The sequence below is a fragment of the Larus michahellis genome, chromosome 9 (assembly GCF_964199755.1).
Source record: "Larus michahellis chromosome 9, bLarMic1.1, whole genome shotgun sequence".
Classification (NCBI taxonomy): domain Eukaryota; kingdom Metazoa; phylum Chordata; class Aves; order Charadriiformes; family Laridae; genus Larus; species Larus michahellis.
In genome coordinates, this window is record NC_133904.1 from 7,278,843 (window position 1) to 7,303,560 (window position 24,718).

Sequence of the window (24,718 nt, forward strand, 5' to 3'; positions counted from 1 at the left end):
GCGGGAGCCGATGAACCGCGCATTATTTCACTGCCACCTTTCCAATGGGACGTTGCCAGAAGGAATACGCCTCTGCAATCTTTTTTCACAGTTTAGTCACACGTTTGTATAGATTATACCCTGCCACACCAACCCCGACGTATTGGGTTTAATAGGAAGGAAATCAGCTCATTTCTTTCCCTCTTGTCTCCGATTCACTTCATTTTGGTGGCAACACACTCCTCTCCCCAGACAGTTATTTTGCAGGGTTGAAGCTTATGTGAATAAAACATGGAAAGCAAAACTAAGTCGTGTCTTCGCGGTATCCTGGAGTGGGATCCCCGATTTATCCTCCCTGTCCGGCCTGGCTGACAACCCGGGATGGTTCGCAGATGATGCTCCGCACAACCCGGGATGGTTCGCAGAGCCGTCATCCACGAACATTAAGATTTTTAAGATTTTTGGAGATGTGAAATATCGGTAAATAAATTAACCCCACAGCAAAGCCTAGGTGACCAGTGGAAAGGCAAAAAAAAGGGCGAATCCCATCTAGAAACTCTCGGTTTCAGCAGCCGCGCCGAGCCGGCCCCGCAGCACGGGAGGCCTGTGCCGTGTTGGGTGGCCGTTCGATCCCCTGCATGGGGCAGACGCTGCCCGTTCTCATTAAGAGCAGGCGTTGACCGGCGAGGAAACGCCGTTGGCCCCGGCGGGGCCCTGAGGAGCCGGGGGGCCCGGCGGGGAGGAGGAGGATGAGGAGGAGCAGGAGGAGGCGCCGAAGGCCACGGTGCCGGCCGCCCCCCTCGGCGGCGGGCCCGGCGGCGGGAGGCGGCGCCTCTCGGGGGTAGGGGGCGGGCCGGGCCGGGCCGGTGCTGCCTTCCGGGGCTCGGCACGGCGGCGGCCGGAGCCGGGCAGGATGCGCTCCGTTGCCCCGCTGTTGTTGCTCTGGGTCTGCCTGCTGCCGCCGCTGTTGTTGCCGGCCGTGCCCGGCGCTCACGGCAGCCAGGAGCCTGCGGCGGGCCCGGTAGCGGCGGCGGTGGTGAACGGCAGCCGGTTGCCCGCCGAACCGGCCGGAGCCCCCGGCAACCACAGCGGGGCCCAGCTCAGCCCCGTGCCCGCTTTGCTCCGCGACCTCTCCGCGCTGAAGGCCGCCGTCATCGGGGCCTGCGCCCTCACGGCCGCCCTCATCGCCTGCCTCCTGCTCCGCGTCTTCAGGTAGGGCCCGGCCGGGCCGCGCCGCGCCCTCCCCCGGCAGGTGCCGGGCCGAGGCCTCGGGGCTCCGCTGAGTCCGGCCGGGGAGGAGCGGGGAGGCCGGGGGTCGGGCGGGCTCCGGCCGAGGCAGGCAGGAGGCGCTCGGCCTCCCCGGAGAGGCGGGAGGCCCGGGCGGTACGGAGCTCCTCGCCTTTTAATGATGGGTTTTAGAGCCTGATTTCCATCATGGCGTGTGTAAGCGCCTCATGAAACTGCTGGGAGACACCTCATAGGGGTGGCTCCGGCCTCACAAACCTGCGTCTTCCTCCGCTTCTGCAGAAAAGCAGGGCAGGAGTTGGGTTTCAAATGGCTTTTTTCGGGTGCGGGGTACCACGGGTGCCAGCTTGGCCATGGCTGGGGACTGGGGTCTGGGGTGGGCACAAACCGCAACTTGGTAAATTCCACCAGAATGTATGAAAATAAGTGAGGTGGGTTTTTTGCTTTGGGGATGGTAGGTTGCTGGGGTAGGTGGCCTGGGGAGGCTGTAGGGTCTCCATCCTCAAAGCCCAATGGGACAGCTGGCTCTGGGTGGCCCTGCTTGATCTCCAGAGTTCTCTGCCATGTGCGTGGTCTGCACCGTGGGGTAGTGCAGATGCTGCCGCTGTAGTAGCTCCTGCTGCGTAAAAAAGACAACTCTTTCCTTTTAATGAAGCTTACGCAGATAGGCTTGAGAAGGTCCATAACCAAAAGTAGGTGTTGGTTTAGACCACAGCCCTGATTTGACTGGAACTGTGATGTGTAGCCACGCTCCCCGATGTTTTGGTCAGGTAGAGTGCTGATGCATTCAAGCCCCTGTTTCCATCACAAGGGAAGATGGTCCCAGTTGCTTGCGGAGCCAGGAGAAGCCAGGAGCTGCTAGTGAGCAGCAGGAAGCTGGGCAGAGGTTTGCATCTGCTCGGGGCTTGTATCTTGTCCATTTATTGTGGTGTAACTGCCGTGGGCCAGTTCATTCACTGCCCTTCATGCTGCTGAAGTGGGTTGGTGCTGGTGCATGCTTGAGTTATCCAGGCAGCCCTTGAAACTCATGTAATGTCTCCCGCTGTGAGGTACACGAGCAAATTAAACTCAGTCCCTCTGGAAAGCCAGCCTTCCTCTTGGCTTGTTGCCAGAGCAGAAGAAAAGCAAATATTAAAACTCTCTTTGGCACTGTTAGTGTTAATTATTATTTCTCTCAGGGTAGTGGCGAGAGTCCCCCTGGTGCACTAGAGGCTGTCCCTGTCTTGCAGTCTACAAATGAAAAGTTGTTGCCTGTTTGTGCCCAGCTTTGCCAGGGAAGATCACAAACTTTCAGTAGTTAACAGTTGTCTGACTTCTAGGTTGGGGCAGCAGGAAAGAGCCCGGAGAGCAGAGCAGCTGGCTCTCGGCGGCAGGGAGGAGGTGTGCGCCACGTCTCAGGTGACAGAAGTAGTTGAACAAGTGGAGTTGGTGAATTCTTCCTTGTTCTGTCTTCAAGCAGCTCCTTTGTCTTTACATGATGGCTGCAGCTGAATGCTCTGCTTCTCCTGCTTCTGAATTAATTCCGTGTAGAAAGGGCAGCGTTCACAACGGCAGTATTATAAAGTGTGGTCTTAAAGACCGAAATGATAAGAACTGATATTTTCTAAAGAAATTGACGTTTAACCAAATTCTTCTTAGCCGTTGCAGCAGCTGGCAAAAGACAATGCAAATAAATTTGCTCATTAAAGTGAGGTGGTTTGGGAGAACACAGTAAAATATTGAAGAGAATTTTTTTTTAATCGATACAACCACTTTGCAGCTGTATAAAGTTGTCATGAACAAACACGGCAAAGCGGATAGTAGGTATGTGAGATAGAATTAGGAAGTGTATAACTAAGTGCAGAAAATCTTAAGTTTCTACTGCTAGGTCTCTCTAGAGAGAGCTTACTTCCTCTGCCTCAGTTTCTTCTGAGTATAAAGTGAGACCTTGTGTCAAGGAGACCTGGCATAAGGCTGAACACTTCTAGCCAAAGAAAGCAAACTGATAGCCTCTAAAGACCTTTCCCTATAATCATAGTCAGCAAACCCGGGTCCACGTTAAAGTCACCTTGGGAGTGATGGATTAATTCTCCCATGCCAAAGTTGTCATTATGCAACTGGTCAGAGTTAATGCAGCATTAAAGATATGTAAAAAGAAAATAAAAATCCCTCTGAGATATCTCATAGATCTTTAAGGGAACCTGCAGGGAAAATGGAAAGTGAAGCTTTTGTCTTCTGAGTTTCTTTATCTGACAGAGCACTTGTTTGTAAACCGTTATGCCATCTGCAAATGAGACGAGAATACCAACAGGTATGTTTGTACAGTGTCACACTTGTAGCTGACAACATAGATTGGAGGCGATTCTGTTGCAGAAGAGATAAGGGATTTACCCTCAATAAATGTAAAGCTTTTCTCCATCAGAATAAGAGCTTTGTTCATACATAGTCAAAAACATTGTGATTTTTTTTTTCTGAAGTGTCATGGATTCCTGTTAAAGAGATTTTGCTGGAATCCAATCTTTGATTAAAGCTTCACTGTGAAATTGCTCTGGGTTGCTGCAAGTAAATTATCGTTTTAGATATGGGTTGTAGAGATGAAATGAAGTAGTGAGTGGCCAGATATTCTTGTCACAGGCATTGGTTTTATTTTTTTGTACAGTTTATTTTTTTATACATCTAATTTTTATATATTTTTAGGTATATATTATTTTCCATTTTTTGTTTGAGCAGGGATGGATATATTTCTCCAACTTTCCAGCTCTGTTTTTAAGGCATCACTCAGAGATTCCTCTTCATTTTCTTGGGGAATGTTATGCTCTGAATCCATCTGATGGTCCTGTGATTCAGAATGTGGTATTAACCAAAGTGGTCTGAATTTCCTTTCTCTCTGTGGCTACTAGGGTCTATGAAGGTCAGCCAAGACTTTTCTACTTGGCTACATGTGTCAAGGCCTAATTTGCTATAGTATTTATTTTTTTTTTTTTTTTGGTGAGCTCAGTTCTGGGCTTGCTTTCTTTCCTATACCCCTGGGCACTGCGTGTTCCCAAACCAAAACCATTTCCACAGCAGACCAAATTTCATGTTATTCTCAGTCAAATAGTTGGGTAAGTTGCATTAGCAAGAAATACAGCGTCTTGCAACAGCTTATGAACAGTTCATGTGGCCGAATTCACTCTTTCGTCTGTGTTTTTGATTTTTGCTTTTCTACCCCCGTATTCTGCCCTATTTCTCTCTCCTGGTGCAGCTCAGTTCATTTCATTGCAATGCAATTTTTGGGATCAGCTCCCAGGAAACATGATTTTTCAGATGTGGCTATCTGTGCTGGTAGACCATATGCCTTCCAGGGAAACCGGATAAGTTATTTCTGTGCAAATGGGCCAACTGAAAGCAACCCAAAGCTTTAGTTGCAGAAAACTGTGTGCAGTGTTTGCTACATGTATTGACCTGTCCTTGAATGAACAGAACCCAGGCTGGAAAAGGCTGCTATTTATCTCAATTTTTAGAGAGAAGCTACCTGCTTATTTTGTAATGCATTGCTTTATTTTGTTGCTTGTTGTTCAGTTTTGATTTCTTCCTCAAATACGACTTTAAGCTTAGTTTTCCAGTAATTGCAAAACTGGTATAAATTACCGAAATAGAGGAGAGAGGTTCAAGCGTATGATCATAGGATACAAGACCCATTGTTCTATGAGCTGGGCAGTTGCTTGGGGCCATCCAAGGCTTAGCCCTGGAGAATTTGACTGATTTAAAATTAATTGTATTATAACCAGTTAGAGTACTCCAGCAAAGACGAGACCTCTGCCAGGAACAGGAAAGAAAAACTTACTATTAAAATGACCTTAAATGGAGAAGAAAAGAAAAACCCAACAAAACAACCAACCCCAAAACATATATTTGTGACCCGCGTTGAAAGCTTCACTTAAGCTACAAGTAGTTTAGTTAGGGCCACAGAGAATGACAAAAGGGACACTAGTCCTATGTCTCAGAGGTCCTGTCTTAGGGAAGACTGGTTGTCTTGATGCGAGCGTGACGGCAAATTGGCGGAAGGAAGGGAGGGGGGGGGATCGCTGTCTCATACTGTCTTGGGCTCTTTACAGCTCTGATGTGGACAGTCACAACAGAGGATGAATGCTGTTTCTTGTTGTAGGATTCACTGCCTTGTAGAGTTTGGGTAGATCACGAAAGTGTCTGTAGCTCTGCCCTATAAACCAAGGATACTTCTCGAGTACACCTCAGGCAGTATGGGTCTGACTGTGCTGTAACGTTTGGAAGTACGTGCTGGTACTTGTACTGACCACCAGGTATGAGTGGCTGTATTTTAATTACTTACAGACATCACTGCTTCATTGAACCACAACAATATCCCATTTAGGTGTTCCTGAAGTTATTCCCAGTAGCAGCCTCGGATACATCCCTCCTATTAGCAGCGCAATTAAACAAGAGGACGCTTCTGCTCTTTGTGGCTGAGTTTATTCCATCTTAAGGACCTTCAGCAGAGCATCTTCAGTTTGCTACAGCGAGGTGTATATCCGGAAAACATGTAAGGACTTACCTTCATGGTTTAACGGTGTTGTGTACAGCACCGTCCAGAGAGCAGAGATACCCAGACAGATCAGCAGTAATGAAATATCACAGATCTAATTCATCAGCTAGCTGGTAATAAGCCTGGAGCTTCCCCAGGTTTATATTTCTATAATTTTTTTTTTAATGGCTAAGGGATCCCATTGACAGTAAATAAACTGGTCCTAATTCCATTCCCAATATAACATTGCTGCAATTCTAGGAGGAAGGTCGTTGCCGGCTTAATTAGACTTCCAATAAGCACTCTGCTAAGAAGGGATAGGGTTTTTTTGGTTTTTCTTTTTTTTTTCCAGGTCCCCTCCCTCTGTATCTTTTGGCAGGAAGTGTTAATGCTAGATTAGAAATGCAGAGACCTCTCTCTCTGGGTCAAGAAAAGCATTATCTTTGAACATCAGGCTTGTTGACTAAAATAGATTAGAGACGTATATAATACAGTGAACTAGTGAGTTGACTTGAGCATTTACTCCACCACATGATGCCTCGGAAAGCAGGATGCAGCGCTGCATATGACTGGTGCTTGATCAAAATAGCCCCTGGTCAAAACATGGAGACAGAAAGTCAGCGTTCTGCTCCAGCCCATCTCCGTGTGTTGTCCCTCCTTGCACTGCGCGGCGCGGTGGATGGAGTCCATCCGAGTTCTAATGGATCCGGCCCTGGTGTGGTGCCGCGGGCATTTGAGCCCAAGGGCAGTACCAGTGTACAAACACCACGGTGGCCAAACAGCTCAGGGGGAACTGGAAACAGGGCCCCACGTCCAATATGTTATTCTTCATCTTCTCTCAATTAAGCGCTGTGCTTACTATGCCGGCCTTCTGTTAACACCAGTGAGTTTGTTTTGGTGGGAGCAGCACTGGGTCTAAAGTGAAAGGTTAATATCCCTGGCTGTAGTTAAATTGTTTTTTTCTTCTTCATGATGATTCAGTGCAAGACCTGTAGCATCCCCTTCTAATTACGGGGGGTGGCTGAAGTCAGATAGCAGTTTCAATGTGATTTTTCTTTTTTTTTTTTTTTTTTAAGTGGAAGACAGTTTTCTGTGCTGAAATACCCAGTGCTACTTCTACCCTGGCTAAACCACTCAGAGAGCATTTCAGCTTGTTGTTGTGCAAGGGGTGTACTCTTCTGAACACAGCTTCCAGCATGCTTCTTTTTTTGCTTTAAAAAACCCCCCACAAAATGAACGTGGCTGGAAAGGAGATCCTCTCTTTGCCCATGGTAGCTCACCTGTCCTGATCCTATCCAGGAGGTCTCCAAAGTTCATGTAACACTTGTGTTCTGTAGTTCCTGCTCTGTGCTACTCTGCTGACTCCGCTGTGTCTCCAAACAAAAGATGCTGCCTGGTCCCACCCGCTGGATAAAGTGTTTTTCCTTTCGCATTGTTATCACTGATGATTACAGGGATCCTTCCGAGGTTCGGGGCTTTTAATGTGCAACCGTTTCCTGATGGGACGGCTTATTTTGCGTGCGTGTAGGGACACTCCCAAGGCTTTCCTTGAAACTTAGCTTGGGTGGTTCTTCTAGTATTTGTGAAGCCTATGGGAGTTGTCGTTCAAGTGAGCAAGTGTGAGAAAATGGACTACTGAAAAGTGCAGACTAGTGACAAATTAGCTAGATAATCTGATGTGGAATTAATTGAGAAAGAAGAGGCAAGGAAAGACCCTTTGCCCTGCCAATGGCAAACAAGTGATTGTAGCGGCTTAGCCAAAACCCAACAGCAAAACGAGCTCCCTCCCTTTTCTAAATGAGCACTGTGGTTAAGAGAGGGTGGTGGAGGATTAATAGATCGCTGTGCAGTGAGTTCTGCTCCGGGTCCTCTTTAAAGTGTAGCCCAAATAGACTAATTAATGGCTGGAGGCTAAAGGGTTCTGGTTTTCCATTTCTAAAAATACCTGTGCTGCAGTAATTGCTTCAAACACTCCAAAATTAACTGTTGTAAGATGAACTCCATAGAATGAAGTTATGTTTTCTAATGGAGGGAACGAGGGAGGATGTCTCTCAATAAAGTGGGCCTGACATGGAGGTAAGGTCTTAAATGAGTGGAGCTATGGAAACCCCCTGTGGATTGTACATGAAAAGCAAAGTGGTGAGGCTGTGCTTGGTTTGTTCTGACAGGTAGACACAGGTTAGGTTTGGTCTGTGTTTAGGCTTCACAGCATGAGTAAATGTTTCTTGTAACAGCAGTGCATTACTTGCAAGATGAGACCTCCCTGCATCACTTTGCTGCTAGTTCTTGGCTGAGAAGCAGAATAATATAGAGAAGTGTTTTTAAAAGGATTTTCAAGTGTTTGGGTTGAGTCCTACTGTATTGGATATAAAACTGCGTGTTTCAACAACAGCAGTAATAGAACAAACCAGCCTGTGCTCTACGTGACCCAGCAGCACAGATTGCTATAAAGATTAGACAACAGGAGACGTCTTTCTTCTCGCTTCTAATGCGACCTTAGCGTTCAGAACAGGGAGGAAGTGCAAACTGCTCCATCCCAAGGGCTGGGACCTGTTTGTTCAGCCTTGGACAACTGCCCAAAAGCAATGCTAGGCAGAGGCACTGAGAATTCCACGTCCGAGCTGTTCACGGATTTAAATTTCCTTTGCTTGAAGCCTAGGAGGGATCATTGCAGTGGAGGTGCAAACGCAGGGCTTGAGTCCCAGTGTCTCTGTAATGCTCGCACCTTGGTTCTTGCTGCTGTGTAACTCTTTAAAAGGTTACATTCTTGATGCAAAAATGGCAGTGTTGAATCCGGCACGCCTTGCATGACATGCCAAGGCAAGATATCTTGACAGTGAAAGTGTACTCATGACGTGCTGTCTGCTTGGAGCGGTGGTTGTGATTACCAAAATTTAGGGGCTGCTTGCTTGTGCCTGCACCAGCTCCCTTCCCGTGCTTGGCAGTCGCCAGTTTTCTTTTATAAAAGGTTAAGGGGAAAATTCTGCAGTTTGTTAACCAAAAGCATCCGCTTTTTTCCCTGAAGGCTTAGCCCTACACATCAGCACCTTTGTTAATGTATAATCTCAAAACTGAATTCATGCATGAGCAGTGTGACCCTCCTAATATGCATGAAAGGAGTGGGTGAAATAGAAAGAACCTGCATAATTCAAGCTAGAGGCAGAAAATTAGTTGAAAAGCCGCGTACCAATTGTTTGTTAATTGAAAGTAAGTGTTAGAAAATAGATCTCTCAAAACCGTGGGATATGCAGGCGCTTGAGCATCTCCATCTCCAAAGGAAAGTAAGGCTGGCATCTGTAGGAGGAGAGGTGGTAGGTACAGTTAGCTTGGAACAACAGTTGATAATTTTTCATAGCACTTACACAGCATAGAGCGTGAAAATTCTCAGATAAGGCTCAAGGTTGTTGCTCTGGGAGTCCTGAGCTTGGCCCGATGGCAACAAAAGAGAGCAGGTTGTTTGTACCTAAACAGCACCACCCCTTTGCTCCTTATAATCCTGCCTAGAACATTCTACTGTCTCAGTAGGGCTTAACCTGGGCTTTCTAATCTAAACACGTTCCCTAAACCAGTGGCTGCTTCAGCTGATTAAGCCCATGTCTCACTTATTGAGCATGGCAGCAGGAGGACTCAGTGGGCTGCTGCGCTCGTATGCCTGCCCGGGATGCCAGAGGATCTCTGGTTTGTCAGGGGCCAAAAGACTGATGTTGATCTGGATTGCAGTTGATGAGAAACTGTGCTCTACACCGACAGGCACAAATCGTGACCTTGGAAAGGCAGTGGGAAGGGACTCAGGCTGGCTCCGCAGCCTTCGTATCTGGGGAGGTCTGGATCAAACAGGGCGGTTTGTGTTGGTGGGAACAGCTTCAGCCTCTCCAAGGAATACTGTATGAAGATGATCCTTCCCTTCCCACCTCTGTGTTTCAGGTCTGGCAAGAGGATTAAGAAGACCAGGAAGTACGACATAATCACCACTCCAGCCGAGCGGGTAGAAATGGCTCCTCTGAACGAAGAAGACGATGAGGATGAAGACTCAACAGTGTTTGATGTGAAATACAGGTACTGCTGCGAGCCCATCCAGTTAGGTTTGCTCACGGAGTTCTTATTAGTGAAGTCAGCTCTTTTTTTCTCTGCTGGGCCAGCTTGGCAGAGATGAGGCAGTCAGTCTCCCTTTTGCTTTGCCCAAGCACGATCACTCACCTTTACAGCCCCTCCGCCTGTTCTCAGCACACATTGCGATGTACTCTCCTGCTCTTGTAATAACCACATTACTGCCCCTAGGCTGTCTGCCCTCCTCTTTGCTCTGCGGAGCAGCACAACGGGATACACGTGCCCCAAATAGCTAACAAGGTTTAACGGACTGAACTTCCCCTCTCGGGCAGCTGCTGGCAGTCGTTCCTGTGCACTCTCAAGTGCCTCAACACACACTGGATGGAGGGCTGTGGGTCAAGGGCTGCTTTCTCAGGCACTGCCATTGCCGTGAGCCTGGGAGGGAAGTGACAGCAAATCTCCACCAATCTCTGGGTTTGTACCAGAGAGCTCTCATGTTCTTCTGTGACAAAGAGAGGACTGTGGTCCCTCGATGATGTTGTTAGCAGTTATCCCTTAGCAACAAACTTTCCTTAAATGTATTTCCTTTTTTGAAAAAGAAGCAGTGTGACAACCCAAAACTTTTGGTGCCTATTCTGGGCCTGAGATTTATAGCAGCCACTCAGCGCATGAAGATGCCGTGCATTGATTTATGGCAACAGGATATCTGCATCTCTTATTTTTATTTGTATCAAGCCACCCACGGCATTTGAGTTGCATTCTCATCCAAATAAGGCCTACTATAAAATCTGTCTCACTTTGGCTGAAATGAGCTCTCCTAATTATAAAAACACAGATCTTGACAACTGCTAACTGGAGATTTTACAGACTTTACCCATGTTGCCCATGTCCTAACTTTGGAAAGGGGGAACAACCCATTTGCTCTAAGCACGTGTGTGCCAGCATCTAAAACACATACCACCGCATGCTCTGCTGGTTGTTTTCAAAATAACTGCATTACTTCACTATAAAAGTCAAGCAGTAGTTGGAAACCATGAAACAATGAAGGGTGTGAGTCGTGCCTTTATGTATAAATAATTAGTTCTTGAATTAGAAGATTCCTCTCAGTCCTTGCCTGACTGTTGCCATTCTTTGTAGTTGCCCTGTGTTTGTTGTAATAATTTCAGCTTGGACAGTTTTTACTTTGGGACTGAGCTTTGTTAAAACCAGAGTGCAGAGATCTGTCTCACCATGGCCTACTTTAAGAGCCTGTGTCTCCTGCCCCTCTGTCTCTTAACTGAGTACTTTCTCTGTGAACTTTTGGGAGTGAGACCAGAGGGCTTTTCCAAAGAGTAAGAACAGAATATTCTCAATCGTGGCAGTGCTTCAGGATAAGATGTCTGATAGTGAAATACTAGATGAAGAAAAAAAGAGAGCTTGCTGGAAACCATCTGACTCTTGAGGGCTGTAGTCGTGCAATCTGATGTTGCTTCGCTGGAGCACACACTGTGCTGATGTTTTCACAAAAGATATTTGGTCTTCATGCCTTCCTCTGCAGTACAAATGTCTCTTCACCTTTTGTGATGCTCTGTTTGGAGACTGTAGGGGTTTTTGGTTCTTAGCCAACCAGTCCTCTCTTCAGCTCTTCATTATTCCTTTCTGTCACAGTGCAACAGCTATTAAATTCCACATTTTCTGAAGTCCGTGCTGTTTCAGACACATATTTGTTTAGCTCAAACAGAGCTACCTCAGTTTTGAGGGGGAGATCATCTTACAGACAGCCTCTTAACAGTACGGATTTTGGGAAATCTTCTTTGAAGATACATTTGCTGTAAAAGGTGTCAAGCTCTCTGGTTCCTTTGTATGGCATGGGCAGTACATCCCCAAACAGTTCCTATCTCCTGTGACCAGAAAAGACACTTCTTTGCGAATGTGAATTGCTAAGTTTCACCATTGCCATCCCCATTAAACCAGTCAGGAGGGTTCTTCGTAGGTGCTTGCGTTCAGATGGGAGGAGAGGGCTAGAGCTTCAGAAAGGACACGTCAAACACACCCGCAGTAAGTTAGTGAACTAATTTCTACCAGTTCTTCTGTTGGGTTTCCTTCCCCGGTGTCCCCCCACCCCCAAAATTGTCATTCAGGGAATAGTTGCCGTGTGCTATCTAAGGCTTCTTTTGTTTTTTGCAGCTGGGTGCAAATTCCAGGAAAACAGGGTAAGGGGAGGTAATTTTATCCTTCTCTGTGGGAGTTATAAATACATGCAGGTAGCCACACAACTGGAGAGACAGGTTTGTTTTGGATATTCAGCAAGTGCCTACAGTTTTAAAAGAGCCTTTGTTAATTGCTAAGTCAGGAAAACTACTTCCCTTCTCCATTATCTCAAAGAAAAAAAAAAAAAGGGCAGATGCATCAGGTGAACTTGCAGAGGTATCACCAGGGCTGATCCATAAGGAATGGGGTGATACTGCTGTTTCAGCTTGTTAGCCAACTAAAGCAACATGTCATGAGTTGCAGCAACCTGGAAGCAGTCGCGATGGGGACAGAGGAGTGACAGATGTCTCCTGCCAAGTACCCATGGGCTAAAATATTCCACGCTCTCTCTTTTATTTATTTATTTTTTAATTCAAATGAAGGTGCATCCTTGCCAGCAGTCAGTATCAGTTGTGGCGGCTGCTCGGGTTTATTCAAGCAGTCTCCTAGCAGCGGTGCTTAGTTGGCTTATGGCACGACAGAATTTTCGCCCATCTATGCTACCAAGCCTCGGCGAGGGGATTTTGACCAGGTGCTGCTTTGGTGACTGTATAAGGACTTGGGATTGCTTTCAGAGAGGCTGAACCTCGTGCAGCCCCACGCTGTAGCACGATCCACCGGTGCAGTGCCATGGCTGACAAGAGCCATTATTTTGATTTCCTTGATTCTTTATTTCTTTGTGACACATGGGTACTGAAAGATATGCCTATGGGCTGGACTGGACATTGTTCAGTGTTGTAACATACATTCTGCCATATCTACATCAGAAACCAACTTTCCGCAGCCGTTTAAACCTAGAATTTTTAAGTCTCCTTGGCTCCTGAATATCCCATTGAAATTAGCTGGAATCTTTTGTCCTGTTCATTTTTGATTTAAGGGCTGTGAAACTATGGGGAAAATGGTCCATTCTTCATAAAGCGATGATCTGCAATGATGTTTGCTCAGTGCTTTCCACTAGAAAGGCACCAAAAGTATTTTTACAGTACAGGCTTCTGAGAAAACATGGGAATGGAGTGAAAAGGGAACCAGTTTTCCAAAGAGCAATGCAGTAGGGATGTGTTGCTTGTGATGGACTAAAGCATTATTCAATTCAAGCGTTACTTATATGTACTGAAAGACAATCCTATGCTTTCAGATCTCTGGGGTTACCACCAGCATGGCAATAGGGAAAAATCTGATGGGCTGGCCTGGAGTGCCATGACACTAGGTATCTCCTGTGCATAATACTAAGTATATTACCCCAGTATTAACCTACTCTGACTGCTGTGCAGGTCATAAATAGAGAGTTGTTCAGGGTTTGTAGCATGAGTCTTTGCTGAGGATGATGTGGGTAGTCTCGGGGCTGGTTTGTTTGAGGTCCCCCCCTCCATTGTTGAAAGATCTATACTGGCACTTGCATCTGTGTTTGGGGGAGCAATTGAGATTCTGTGCTGTCTCCCCCACGTAATGCAAACAGTGCTCTAATTAAAAGGCAGTTGGTGTCTAGCAGCAACAGGGGAGACGCGACATATACCTCTCCAGTTGTTCTCATGCAGTTAATTTTCTTTCCTTTAATACTTTGTCCTTGTGTGTATTTGTTTCCAGTCTTACATGCGGCATCAAAGAGCTGCAGACTCTGTAAATTGGGCTGTTGGATGAAGGTTGTTACTTTTTTTTTTTTTTTAAATTTTTTTTCAGGAGGCTTTAAGGTTTTGGACTCCTGGTAGATCCCACCCCCGACTTCCCTTGGGCCGTGGAGCAATGAGAAATAAGCACCTTCCCCCCGTAAAGCAGACTAATGAGATTACTTCAAAATCTTAACCAAACACAGTCCTTTCTGTGGATGCAAAAGCCACCCACTGCCTGCCTTTGACAAATGCAGAAGTGTGTGTGCAGGATTAGATGCCCCCTTTGCGATCTCATTTCAGTAGCGGGGAAGCAGGTCTGTCAATGGCTTCTCTAATCCTGCAGGCACAATTTCTGTGCGACAAGAGGCTGAAAGAATAAATCAAAGATTGTCACAGAGCGAAGATGCCAGATCACTTAGGCACCTCCTTGAACAGCTTCATGGAAACCATTTTTTAAAATGGAGGATGGTTTTCTGTGTGTATTTGCTCTGGTATGGAAAGAGGTGTTTGGATAAAAAGTTCAAGAATTGTTCTGAAATTATTATAAAGCTACACGAAAAAAGCAAACTGAACATGGAAAGGGTGTTTGTTTTTCATCGCCAGTTCAATCTGTGCTGCTGAAGGCCAAAAGGTATCCCTGTCCAATTGATTTTTTTGGATTATATGAACATCATCATTTTCCATATGTCAGATATTTTTTCGTGTTTTATGATGGGATTACACTTGCTGCACATCTTGGAAAATGAGTTAGTGGAAAGCTAAATCCCATCCTCCAAGTGTCCTCTTTCTCATCCCATCAATAGATCTTGATTTTAAGGTTTCCCTCTCCTCTTTGCTACTTTAGCACTTTCTTTCAAGAAGGCAAGGGAAAGTTGCGCAGGTTTCATGATCTCCTACTTGATGGGACAGGTCACTGGCTCATCAGAGAGTTGGCACTGTGATACTCAAGGAGAGAGGACTGAAGTAAAGTAGGTTATGGGTAAATGTCCCGGACAAACTGGTATTAGTGTCCATCCCCCATCACAGAGCACTCCGCTTGTTTTGTGTAATAAGAGAGAAGAGATTAAAACAGATGCAAAAAGAACCCGTTTCTGAAAAGGTAAATAAAATTGTTAGCTTATTAAGCTTATTAACTCTAGCAGAGCTCATTGGGGGATTTCTTGTCAGCTTCAATAGAAAACCGAAAACAAGTACTGAATAAATTCTGTGGCGCCTTGCACATGAAAGGCTTTGAAAGCACTTCAGTAATCTGGGGTATCAGCAGTGTCTCCTCTCCCTGCTGCCTCGCAGCTGCTGGAGGCAGCGCATTCTGCTCTTGCTGTGCTTGCCGAGCCCAGCTGCCTGCATTTCACGACCGTCTCCACAGAGCGTTACGAGTCCAGGGTGTTACGTGCCACGTGAGAGCCCGGAGTTAGGGAAGAACTTGGAATTTAAATGCCGGAGCTGGAATTGTCCCAACCTCAATGTTGGGATTCTAAATAACTACTAAAAGAAAGCCTCAGGTTCCTCTTGGTGCAGATTGAAGCCTTCATCGTTCCTGTCGGCTAAGTGAAATTCCTCAGTTTGTTTTCCACATGGATTGTCATTTTTCCCTCCAACGGCAGCACCACAAGCAAAACGCGGAAGCATTTTAGGAATGCATCTTCCAAAGTGCTCTTGAAAGCAGAAAGATTTATGTGTTGGGAGTGGTGGCAGGCAGAGGGAAGAGGAACATTTATTCAACCATCATGGGACTAAAGGGCTTTTGAGAGCTTGCAGGATGTTTTAGAGGAAAGATGCACCACATGTAAAGGCTGGATTCATCCCTTTTTCAGGCGCCGATAGCATTGAACTGTGTGGAAACATCTTCATCACAGTTGCAGGGCTCAGCCTTTGATGTGCGCGAGTCTTTTGGGAGTCTCTGTAAAATATGAGAGTTACACTATTGGTGTCTTCTCTTTGAATACATCCTTTCCAGATCCTGGCTGTGTGTGCAGCTCTGAATGGAGCATGGTATTGTCTGCTTGTTACGGCAAGGTGTTGACTCTCAAGGGAGCAGCTTTAATGGATTTTTTTGCCGGCAAAAGCCGCAGGCCATTCTGGATGATGCTAGGTGAATTGCACTGGGGTTTGTAGCAGCTTAATTTTTTTTTTTTTCCCCAGCAGGCAGCAGTGACAAGTTGTGTGTAAATGGAGGGGTATCATTTATCCTCATCTGAAGGGGGTGCAAATCACTAACAGAGTCAGCTGCTTACTATAAATACAACAAATTGCCAAAGCTTTGGTGCTGCTGTTAAGGATTTCCCCTGGGTCCACAGCAAGGGAGGAAAGAGATGATCAAAAAGCAATTCTTGTTTGGTTTTTGAAGGCTAGGTTCTTTCCTCATGTGGCTGTAACAGTTGTTGCAAAGCACACCGCAGTCTGCTGGCTTTTTCAGTCAATTATACACTGGCGGTGCAGTCCTACAGGAGGGCTCTCGCCTCCTCCATGGAGTATAACAAGTTCCTATTAAGACTTTTTTTATTTGAACCCTGAAGCAGTTAAAGCAGGAGGGTGTCAGGAGGAGAATCCGCAGCAAGGAGGACAGTCCACGCGTGTTGGTTAGGAAGGGGCTGCACTGGTGTGGAAAAAAAAAAAAAAGCTGTGATGTCTAAGATGCTGTTTCAGGTGCAGTGAAATAGCAGCCCCCCCGTGCACGCTCCCTTCTCTGGTCTGCACAGTGGCTGGTCACAGGATCTTTCAGCATCTGGGTTTTGTCTGGTGTAACTCTGGTTTTTTTCACTTCGCTTGGTTTGGCTTCTCTGCCACAGCGTTAACATCACATCAGTGTCCAGTGTCACCATGGAAATCAACTGCTGGAGGGAACTGATGGCAATCACTGTGAATAATGCTGCCTTCTGCTTTGTGGCTTTTTGTGTTTTCCCCCCTCCCCCCCCCCCATTTTGCGCATGGGTTCTTGTCTCTGCCCGTGAGCTATTTAATTGCAAATCTACAGCTGTACTAATTCTTCTGCTTTCCAGGTAAAGCAGCTCCGTGGAGCGTTGGTGCCCTGCAAGATGTCATTCTGCTGTCGAGGGACCTGCTGAAGCCATAACTGTGAAAGGGGAGGCTTTCATCTCTGCGGCGTTACAACCAAACCAAGCCTCATCTCCTCGAGGTGCTGTTTGTACAGCAGGCTATGGATCTTATGACCAAAACGTCACCATTTGGTTCCCTGGTTTCCAAACTGTTGTATTGGAATGACCAGAGTTCCTCTTTGCAAACTCAGTGCTCTCTTGCTTTAGGAGGGCTGCGGTATCACTAAAGCATGAAAAGAAGCAGTCCTATGTACCGACTTGCAGCTCATTATGGTCTAAATAAGTTTTGAAGAAGGAAGAAGAAAAGGAAGATTGAACCAAACTGCCCCAAGGACTTATTTTCTAAAATCCTAATTCAGTACTTTAGTCACTGTTAAACTTTGGTCGTTGTTAAACACATCATGTGTTTAAAGGAAAAATGAAGTTGTATTATTTGGGACTTACAGAGGTGACTTATGGCTTTAGGTGGTACAAATGTAAGCCATGCTGAAATGCCACACTGTATGTTTAGCGTAGGATTTTGTGGGGGCAGGGGGTGAGAGGTTGACTCAAGTAGAAAACTTTCTTGACTTGCTACTGATTATTTTTTTTTTTTTTTTTTTTAAAAAACAACAATTGCACTAAGCTTTCGTGATGACATTCTCATTGTCCCAAGGAGCTCTGATCAGACCAACTTGAATGAGACCACAGGGAAACAGGAAGAATCAGGCATGCCCTAAACTACAACAATCTTGGATTAAAGAAGATATATTTTTGTAATTTTCTGCCCTTCCACAGGGAGTAAAAACAGTGTTTTGTACTGTCCTGTGCTTACTGTAACTTATCTACCATTCATCTATATTACCTTTTTTCTAAGCAAAATAAGTTCTCATGTGGAACGATTAGATTGCAGAAGGAACACCTCTTATTTTTCATGGAAGCTTCATGTAAGTGATCTTAATCTATATCAAACTGGAAGTTTTTTCCCTAGCACCTGCTTGACAAATCCCATTTAACTCAAGGATGTGTTTTTAACCATCGCTCCCTGCTGTGCTTTGTGCTGCAGAGGTCAGAGCTGTGGGGTGACACTATGAGAATTAGATTACTGCATCTGGATGGATCGGGTTTAGAAGACCGCAAGCATGTACGCTTTCCAGGCCATCCTTAGAAAGGGCAAACCTAACTGGTTTAGTTTCTTTACTTTGTGGTTTTCCTTTAAAGTAACCACAGATGCAGTTCAGACTTCTCTTTGACATGTTTATTCTCGGTTTACTGCACCCCTTAACACCTTTTTATTTGGGGTTTTTAAGCTGGCTGGAACCTTGCTTTTCTCGGGGAGTGCATGTTTTCCAATTTTTTTTAGCATTGTCCTGCTGTTTGCCTGACCGTCTTACTAGCCTCCTGCAGTTACAACCCCTCAAGGAGACTGCAGAGTATCTGGCAAAGCACCATCCTTGCAGCAAGCTGCTAGTTTTGGGTGTGTTTTGTTTTTTTTTATTTTTTGTTTTGGGGTTTTTTTTTTTGAAGACCGATTGGGATTTGAGGCTTGCTGAGAACACTGAGCTGCTTTGTCATGATACCACAACCCACTGCAGTTCTGCGCCGTTCCCTTGGGCCCTGCAGTCAGTAAGAGGAGGTGAAGGGGAATGTTGCGGGGGTTTTTTGGTGTTTTTTTTTTTTCCTTTCCTTTCCAGCAGCATTGCGCTCTCATCCAAGAAGCTCCCCTAACACGGCTTGCTTTCCCTAGCCGTGACTCAGCGAAAGCTTTGCAAACAGCCCGCTCAGCCTGGATGGAAAAATCCCACAGCAGACTGTTGTGTTAATATTAGTCATTGAGGCAATATAAAAATGCTATGTTATTTTCATTCACGGAATGAATTTGAGTCATTCTGTGTTACCGTTACTAAGCAATATTTAACGTGTCGGCTGCGAGGTGAGGATGGAGCCGAGCAGGTTGTGTTCCTGGTAGGAATTGCAGGGACCGGTAAGCTGAACGGTGCTGTGGGTTGAGATAAGATCTGGGGCTCTTTCCCTGCCTAGGTAAAACAAGTTTCAGACTTAGGCTGGATGATTCTGAAGGAAATACTGTGTCTTTTCAGGACTAAAGTACTTTGAAGACTGTGGATTGAACTTCTGAGGCAGACCAAGTCCTTTTGAAGTCAGAGAAGTGGCGATGCTGAGAGGAGTGAGAGAGGTTAAAAGCTTCTGTTTGCATTTGTGGAAGGAGGCGATGGAGTGAGGTGGCTGCCCTGGCTGAGCAGACACCATGGCAACATGTTCATGTCCACTTTTCTGCCAAACTCATTAAACTGAGCATCGGGCGCGCTGGAAGAGTGGCGGAGAGGGAATGAAGCCTTCTCTGTGCACAAAAGAAAGGAGAGACCAAGTTATGTAGGAGAGAGATGAGAGGTAAAGGTGCATAAAGGGCACTTCTCCTATCCAAGGGTGAGTCAGTTCTTGAAATTAGGAGTTCTTCCACCAACTTCAGGTCACTTGCTGAGTTAGGCTGGCAAAGGCCAGCCGCTTTCCTTGCATGTGTCTAAAAGTTCCCACTGTTTCCATAAGGTGGCCAAATGTCAACGGTAGACAGGGACCAGGTATTTCAAGATGTTGAGGATGGAGGTGCCCAGCTGCTGCTGGGATGCTCTGGCTCCTCGGGGAAGTTCCCAAACCGTGTGCCGTAAGCTAAAAAGCGCTTATGGGGAAGCAGCAGCAGCTGCTTGGTGGAAATAAAAGGCCAACCTCACCAGTTGCTCGTGGTCATGAAAATAATCTGAATGCTTTGTTTGATACTCAGTTGCTGTCGCAAATGTGAGGCGGTGTTTACCTCTACAAAAGTTGCTGTATGTGATTTCAAGTGTCTGGTTAAATATTCTATAGCTATATTTAGTTAAGATTTTAAGAGCACTTGACGTGACTCATCTAATAGTATATATATATGAATATTTTTTTAATGGTAGGAATTAGTTTAAAACATAGTTTTAATAATTTGGACTGTTTGGTTCAGGTAGTTCTAGGAGTTCATTGGAGAAGAAATAACCATTAACCACTACATGAATGTTTTACCTTAATGTTCTGTGTATCTTACACTGCAGATTTAATTGCATTGTGACTGTAACATGTCTTAGTATCTGCTGCTATTTTGTGTTGCATAGTCAAACTTGCTTTGTTCAAGAGCATCTTTAAACCCGTATTTTTTTGTTACAGAAAATGAAAAGAGAAACGTTATTACAGATGTCTGCCTATAGCTTGCCCACTGCTTACAAAATCCACCGACTAGTAGCAGAGGCAAACAGAGCAAGCAAATTTAGAGGCTTTCCTATTTGTGTATGCTGTGCTGCGGAGGAAAAACCCGCAGCTTCTTTACTCCAACCACAGCCCTGTCACTGGAGGTTGCATTTGAGAAGCCAGAGGTTGGTGTGCCGTGCTTGCCTGCAGAATTAAGTCAGACGTACACAGATAGCTTTGTATTTGGGTTTTGGGGTGGGGTTTTCTTGCCTTTTGCCCCAGAAGATGACTGCAAATGCTTGATTAGCACAGTAACTTGTGCTATCTTAATGCTTATCTTAAAGCTAAACTGACTCGTAGAACTCTACGAGCACTAATGAAGCTGGAACACACAAGCACTAACGCATTTGAACACTTTGTTTGCAGCCATTCCCTCTAATTCAGTGTACGTGGTGTAATCTCTGCAGGGTGACGGGCTATGGTTTTCATTAGGGTTTTTTTCTTCTGTTAGGTGAGTTTCTGCTGCTGCAGTTTTTGTGTGCGGAATTATCAGGACCATGCGTTTTGTTTTCTGAAATTGCTTGAACTTTGTTTAAAAATGTTTGAGAGAATTTGTCATTGTGACCAAAGCTGCTTTTTAAGAAAAAAGGGGTAAGACTAGTTTGAATGGATTTCTGATGTTTCAGCAGAAACTGCCATCATTAAACATGTTCTTGAAATCCCCCGTGTCTTGTGTGTTATGTTTAGGGAGTGAATGGGACAGGGGCTGTTTCTTGTTGAAGTTTGGTGAATCCGGGAGCCTTGTGTGATCCCTGCAGTGCAAATCCTTTAGTCCTGTGACCTTTAACCAGAGCGTGACAAGGGGAGAAACTGGTTTTAGCAGCATGGAAGAGGACTTATGTTCAGTCACACAAGGTGCCCATCAAGAAGGTAGGCTTATGCCTGGATTCAAAAGGTAAAACGCTCTGCAATAGGGAAGCTATTTCAGTAGCTTCAACAACCCCCACGTTCGGTACCTTGGAGCCCGCAAGCTGCGGACCTGTTGGCCCAGACTCTGAGCCCAGTTGAGTGAACCAAGCCACATCCCCTCCCTGGGGTGGCCAGGCCACACCACAGCCATTAAGCAGACTTCCTTCCACTTTGGTCTAGCTTGACCAAGTTCCCCGTCTCTGAAGCAATTTTGTGGCTTTCAGGGCATGGTGAGATGAAGTGCTAGAGATGAGGAATAGGGCAATCTGGGGCTCACTTGTTTATTTTGTGCACACTTTATTAGATTGTTTCCCTCTTGCACTATTTTTACATGGATTGCAGACACTCCTAGACCCTGGGCAGAGTGACGCAGTACATGCATCAGCTCTGCCTTTCTCCTCTCCTACGATTGCTCGTGCCTTGATGTCTTCATCTCTTCAGTAAAAGTCTAAGAGTAATTCAGTCTTGCAGACAAAAGGCAGCCAGTGTCCAGCCAGTGCCTTTTAAATTATGTCCTGTCAGTAAAGTAAAACTCAATTTAATTCAAAATACTTACCAAAATGGTATCAGGCCTCAGCCACGAGCCAGCTGTTATGCAGCAAAGCTGGTTTGTGTAGGAAGTTCAAGACCCATCAGCCAGCTGTGGCTAAACAGGACAGCCCCTCACACCCCCCCCCTTAGCGTAGGCTGCAGAAGTGAAGATGCCATGTAATGGCTGCTCTCTCTGGGTGTACTGCCTTTGTGATGAGATCTCAAGTGGAAGATGAGCAAATGACCAAAAATCTGGTGTAAATTATTTGCTAATTAAGAGCTGAAAAGCTAGAGCTTGATGATGATTGCAGCTGGGGCTCTGGGCAGAAGGGGCAAGGCTCAGTTTAGCCCTTTGTGAATTTTGATAGGGGAAGCCTGGAAGCTGCAACTAAGTTCTTGGACAACGAAGATTTTCTCAGACAAGTCTTCAGATATAAATATTTTTTTTAAAGGGATCCTATTAAAGGGTTATTTCTCCAGTATCTAGAAGAGTTATGCATGGGCCAGAGTATAACACGACTTCCCCTCTTTTTTGTATGCGACTCTTGCCAACTTTATACAAGCTGCTGCTCTTATTAGCAAGTCTGTGCGCAAGTGTGAGGTTAAATGAACGGAGCTAAGATGTTTATAACCCTGGAAAAGGGAAGGGGGCGTCTTTCTTGTGTCTCTTAGTGTCAGTGATCTTTGGATGCCTTGATACTGATGACTGCAAAATTGCCAGCAATGTTTGGCAAGTGCTATCAGGGAGATGTTAGCTTAACCTAGATGATTTGAATTATCCCTGACAACGAGCTCTGTTAAGAGTGTGAAACAGGAATAGCTCTAATTGCTTAAGACCAAGTAGTCTGTAGCTAGGCTGCACAAAAACATCATTGAAGATAGTTCATCTCCTTAACAGCTGGCAATTACCAATTTGTACAAGACCAGAAACTTTTCTAGGTTCTTCTGGTTTCTAACAGACATCTACTCCTCAGAGCTCAACTAAGCAAGCTCCCGGTTGGCTTACTTCTCTAGTGACCGCTTGCTCATGGCATGTTAAATGAGCTGAATATAATTCAAAACAGCACTTCTATCTATCTCATGAAAAACAGCTCTTCAGTTCAAGAAAGCCTAATGGAAGGGGTGGCTGTTGCTTGTAAAGCTGAGAAGAAAGGGCCTTAAAAATCCCAATGCAGTTCTTGATGGTTTATGAGGCACAAAGCTGGTTTCTAGGATTTTCAGTCCTTTGCTGCTGGCTTCTCATAAGCCATGTTGGTCAATTGCTTCCCTCTGTGGTGGGGGACGACTCCTGGTCCCAAGGGGAGAACCTGCTTAGACTGCGGGCAGACAAGGCAGGTCCTGAGGGGCTTGAACAGCTTCAGCCAGCGTGTTCAATCTCTATTTTGGAAGAAATTACAATCTTAAATGCCAGCCTTCAAAGGCTGCCAGCCCTGGCTTGAGGATACACTCCTAGTCGTTGCCTGCCGCTGCCTACTCCATCCCTCCCAATGATGGGCGGAACCCACTGATTCTCACGTGAGGCCAGGACTAGGGCTTCCTGGGCAGGGTTTCAGCTTTGTGGTGTGCAGATGGGGGACTATTGGTTTGGAAGATGAGAGGGGATAAAAATTAGATGACCTGCTGCACCATTTCAGCCAGCTCGATTTATTTTAAGGCTTTTGTATGAAGGGTAACACATATCATCTACTTAAAGCTCTTCCTGACTCCTCTGGGCTTCTTCCACTGGCCTTTTATAGATAATTTAATCTAATGTCCATGTTGTAATTCTGGCGTAGCGACAGTTTAGCAACAGATACCTGCTCAGGACTTCTACCAATTCCAAATGCCAAATGAGCCAGTTTGGCCATCTCCTCTGCGTTAGGCGGCACAGAGCATCCTTGGGGACTCCTCTGCCAAGTCTAAAAGCCAGTGAAATAACTGTGGCAGCACTCCCACTTACACACAGGCAGGAGAGCAACTCACTCCGGGCTATAGGATCACAGAAGCCAAACTCTCTCCTCCAGACTTGCTGGCCCTATTCACAGTAAATCTCAGCTGGTACTTTCCAGGGTGGGTTTCTCGCCAGGTAACAAGTATTTTTTGCTGCCCTGCGTCTGTTAGAGGAGATACAAGGAGGCCTGGCTTCATGTGGCTGGTCCTCATCAGCTCTGATGCCAGCCCAGAATAATTGCGGTGCTGCTGCTGAGCAAAAATGAATAAAACGCTTCAAATCATCATCAGTTCCTTGAGGCATCTCTTCTAAAACCTTTGCCTCCCCCTATCAGGTGTCCTCGCCCCCCACCATGAGTTTCCAGACTGCCTCTGCCCTGATACGAACATATTTACGTGAAGAGAAGCTCTTCTTTATAGACACTTTTCTCCTCTCCTGCCCTCAATTCATAAAGGTTTAAGCTCAGGTCAAGAACGTCTGACATTTCCCCACTTCATTTCTGCCTGGCTGTCAGCAGAGTTGTCTCAGCGGCGCCTTTTGGACAGTGTCTGAAATCACCCAGCTCTCTCCCTCTCCTCGCGTAAGGATCCCTACGGCATAGATCCTGGTGGCATCAAGATGTTCCTCAGGTAAACAGAAAAAACAGTCTATTTAGGCAATTTCTCCTGTTTTCTTTCCTTGATCTGACAAATTTTTTTTGTTGAAACGGACCAGTTCCTCTCGTTGATGGTGAAGCAATGCTATCAGAGCTCAGAAGTGAACACCACCCAGCTTCCTCTGATATTTCTGCCACCACCTTCCCAGTTACCTCACTCCCACCCCCAATCGTTGTGGTTTAACACAAGGTAGCAATGCCCTCGTAGATAAAGCTGTGGCGGAGGAGGAATAAGGCTGTTTCTTTTGGAGAAACAAGGCAAAACATTGCTGCAACGACCTGCTGACAAGGATGGGTCTTGCTAGAGAAGCAGAGGTTGGCCAGAGGACCCTCAGCACCCACTATTTCCCAAGGCTAACTCAATGACACAAACCCACCAGGTCATAAAAGCCGTATGCCCAGCCTGTACAGCAGCAATCAATACCCGTCCCCTGGCAGGGGTCAACCGTTTGATGCTCCAGCTCTAACCCTGTCCCTAAACTCACCGCAGGCGTGGCTACGGCCGGTGGGGGACGCGGAGGCTGTGCTACACAGTAAATGAGAACACTCAGAGGCGACATTCGCCACGGCCCGTGCACCCCAACGAGCGTGGCCCCAAGTGACCACGCGCTTCTCCTCTTGCGCGGCGGCCGTGCACCACCCTTTGGCCGGTACCACTTGGGAACACGCAAACTTCAACGTGACTTAATTCAAAGTTCCAGTCTGAGCTCCTGTCGTTAAGACTCGCGTCTATTTAAACGGTGTTAGCATTCCTGAAGCTCA

General features: G+C 46.0%; 1 protein-coding gene across 1 annotated transcript; it reads left to right on the forward strand.

The window, feature by feature from the left end:
- The first annotated feature begins 790 nt into the window (after positions 1-790).
- Positions 791-20,590, forward strand: FAM174B (family with sequence similarity 174 member B). The gene is made up of 3 exons (XM_074601214.1): positions 791-1,191; positions 9,650-9,781; positions 16,608-20,590. Exons 1-3 carry the CDS (start codon positions 893-895, stop codon positions 16,609-16,611), a joined length of 435 nt encoding a protein of 144 aa, XP_074457315.1. The 5' UTR covers positions 791-892; the 3' UTR covers positions 16,612-20,590.
- The last annotated feature ends 4,128 nt before the right edge of the window (positions 20,591-24,718 follow it).

What these genes read in the sequence shown, in the direction of transcription:
- FAM174B (XM_074601214.1), top strand. Translation starts at nt 893, where the DNA reads ATGCGCTCCGTTGCCCCGCTGTTGTTGCTCTGGGTCTGCCTGCTGCCG. An exon ending in CTCCTGCTCCGCGTCTTCAG is followed by an intron (nt 1,192 to 9,649) that starts GTAGGGCCCGGC and finishes TCTGTGTTTCAG; the next exon opens with GTCTGGCAAGAGGATTAAGA.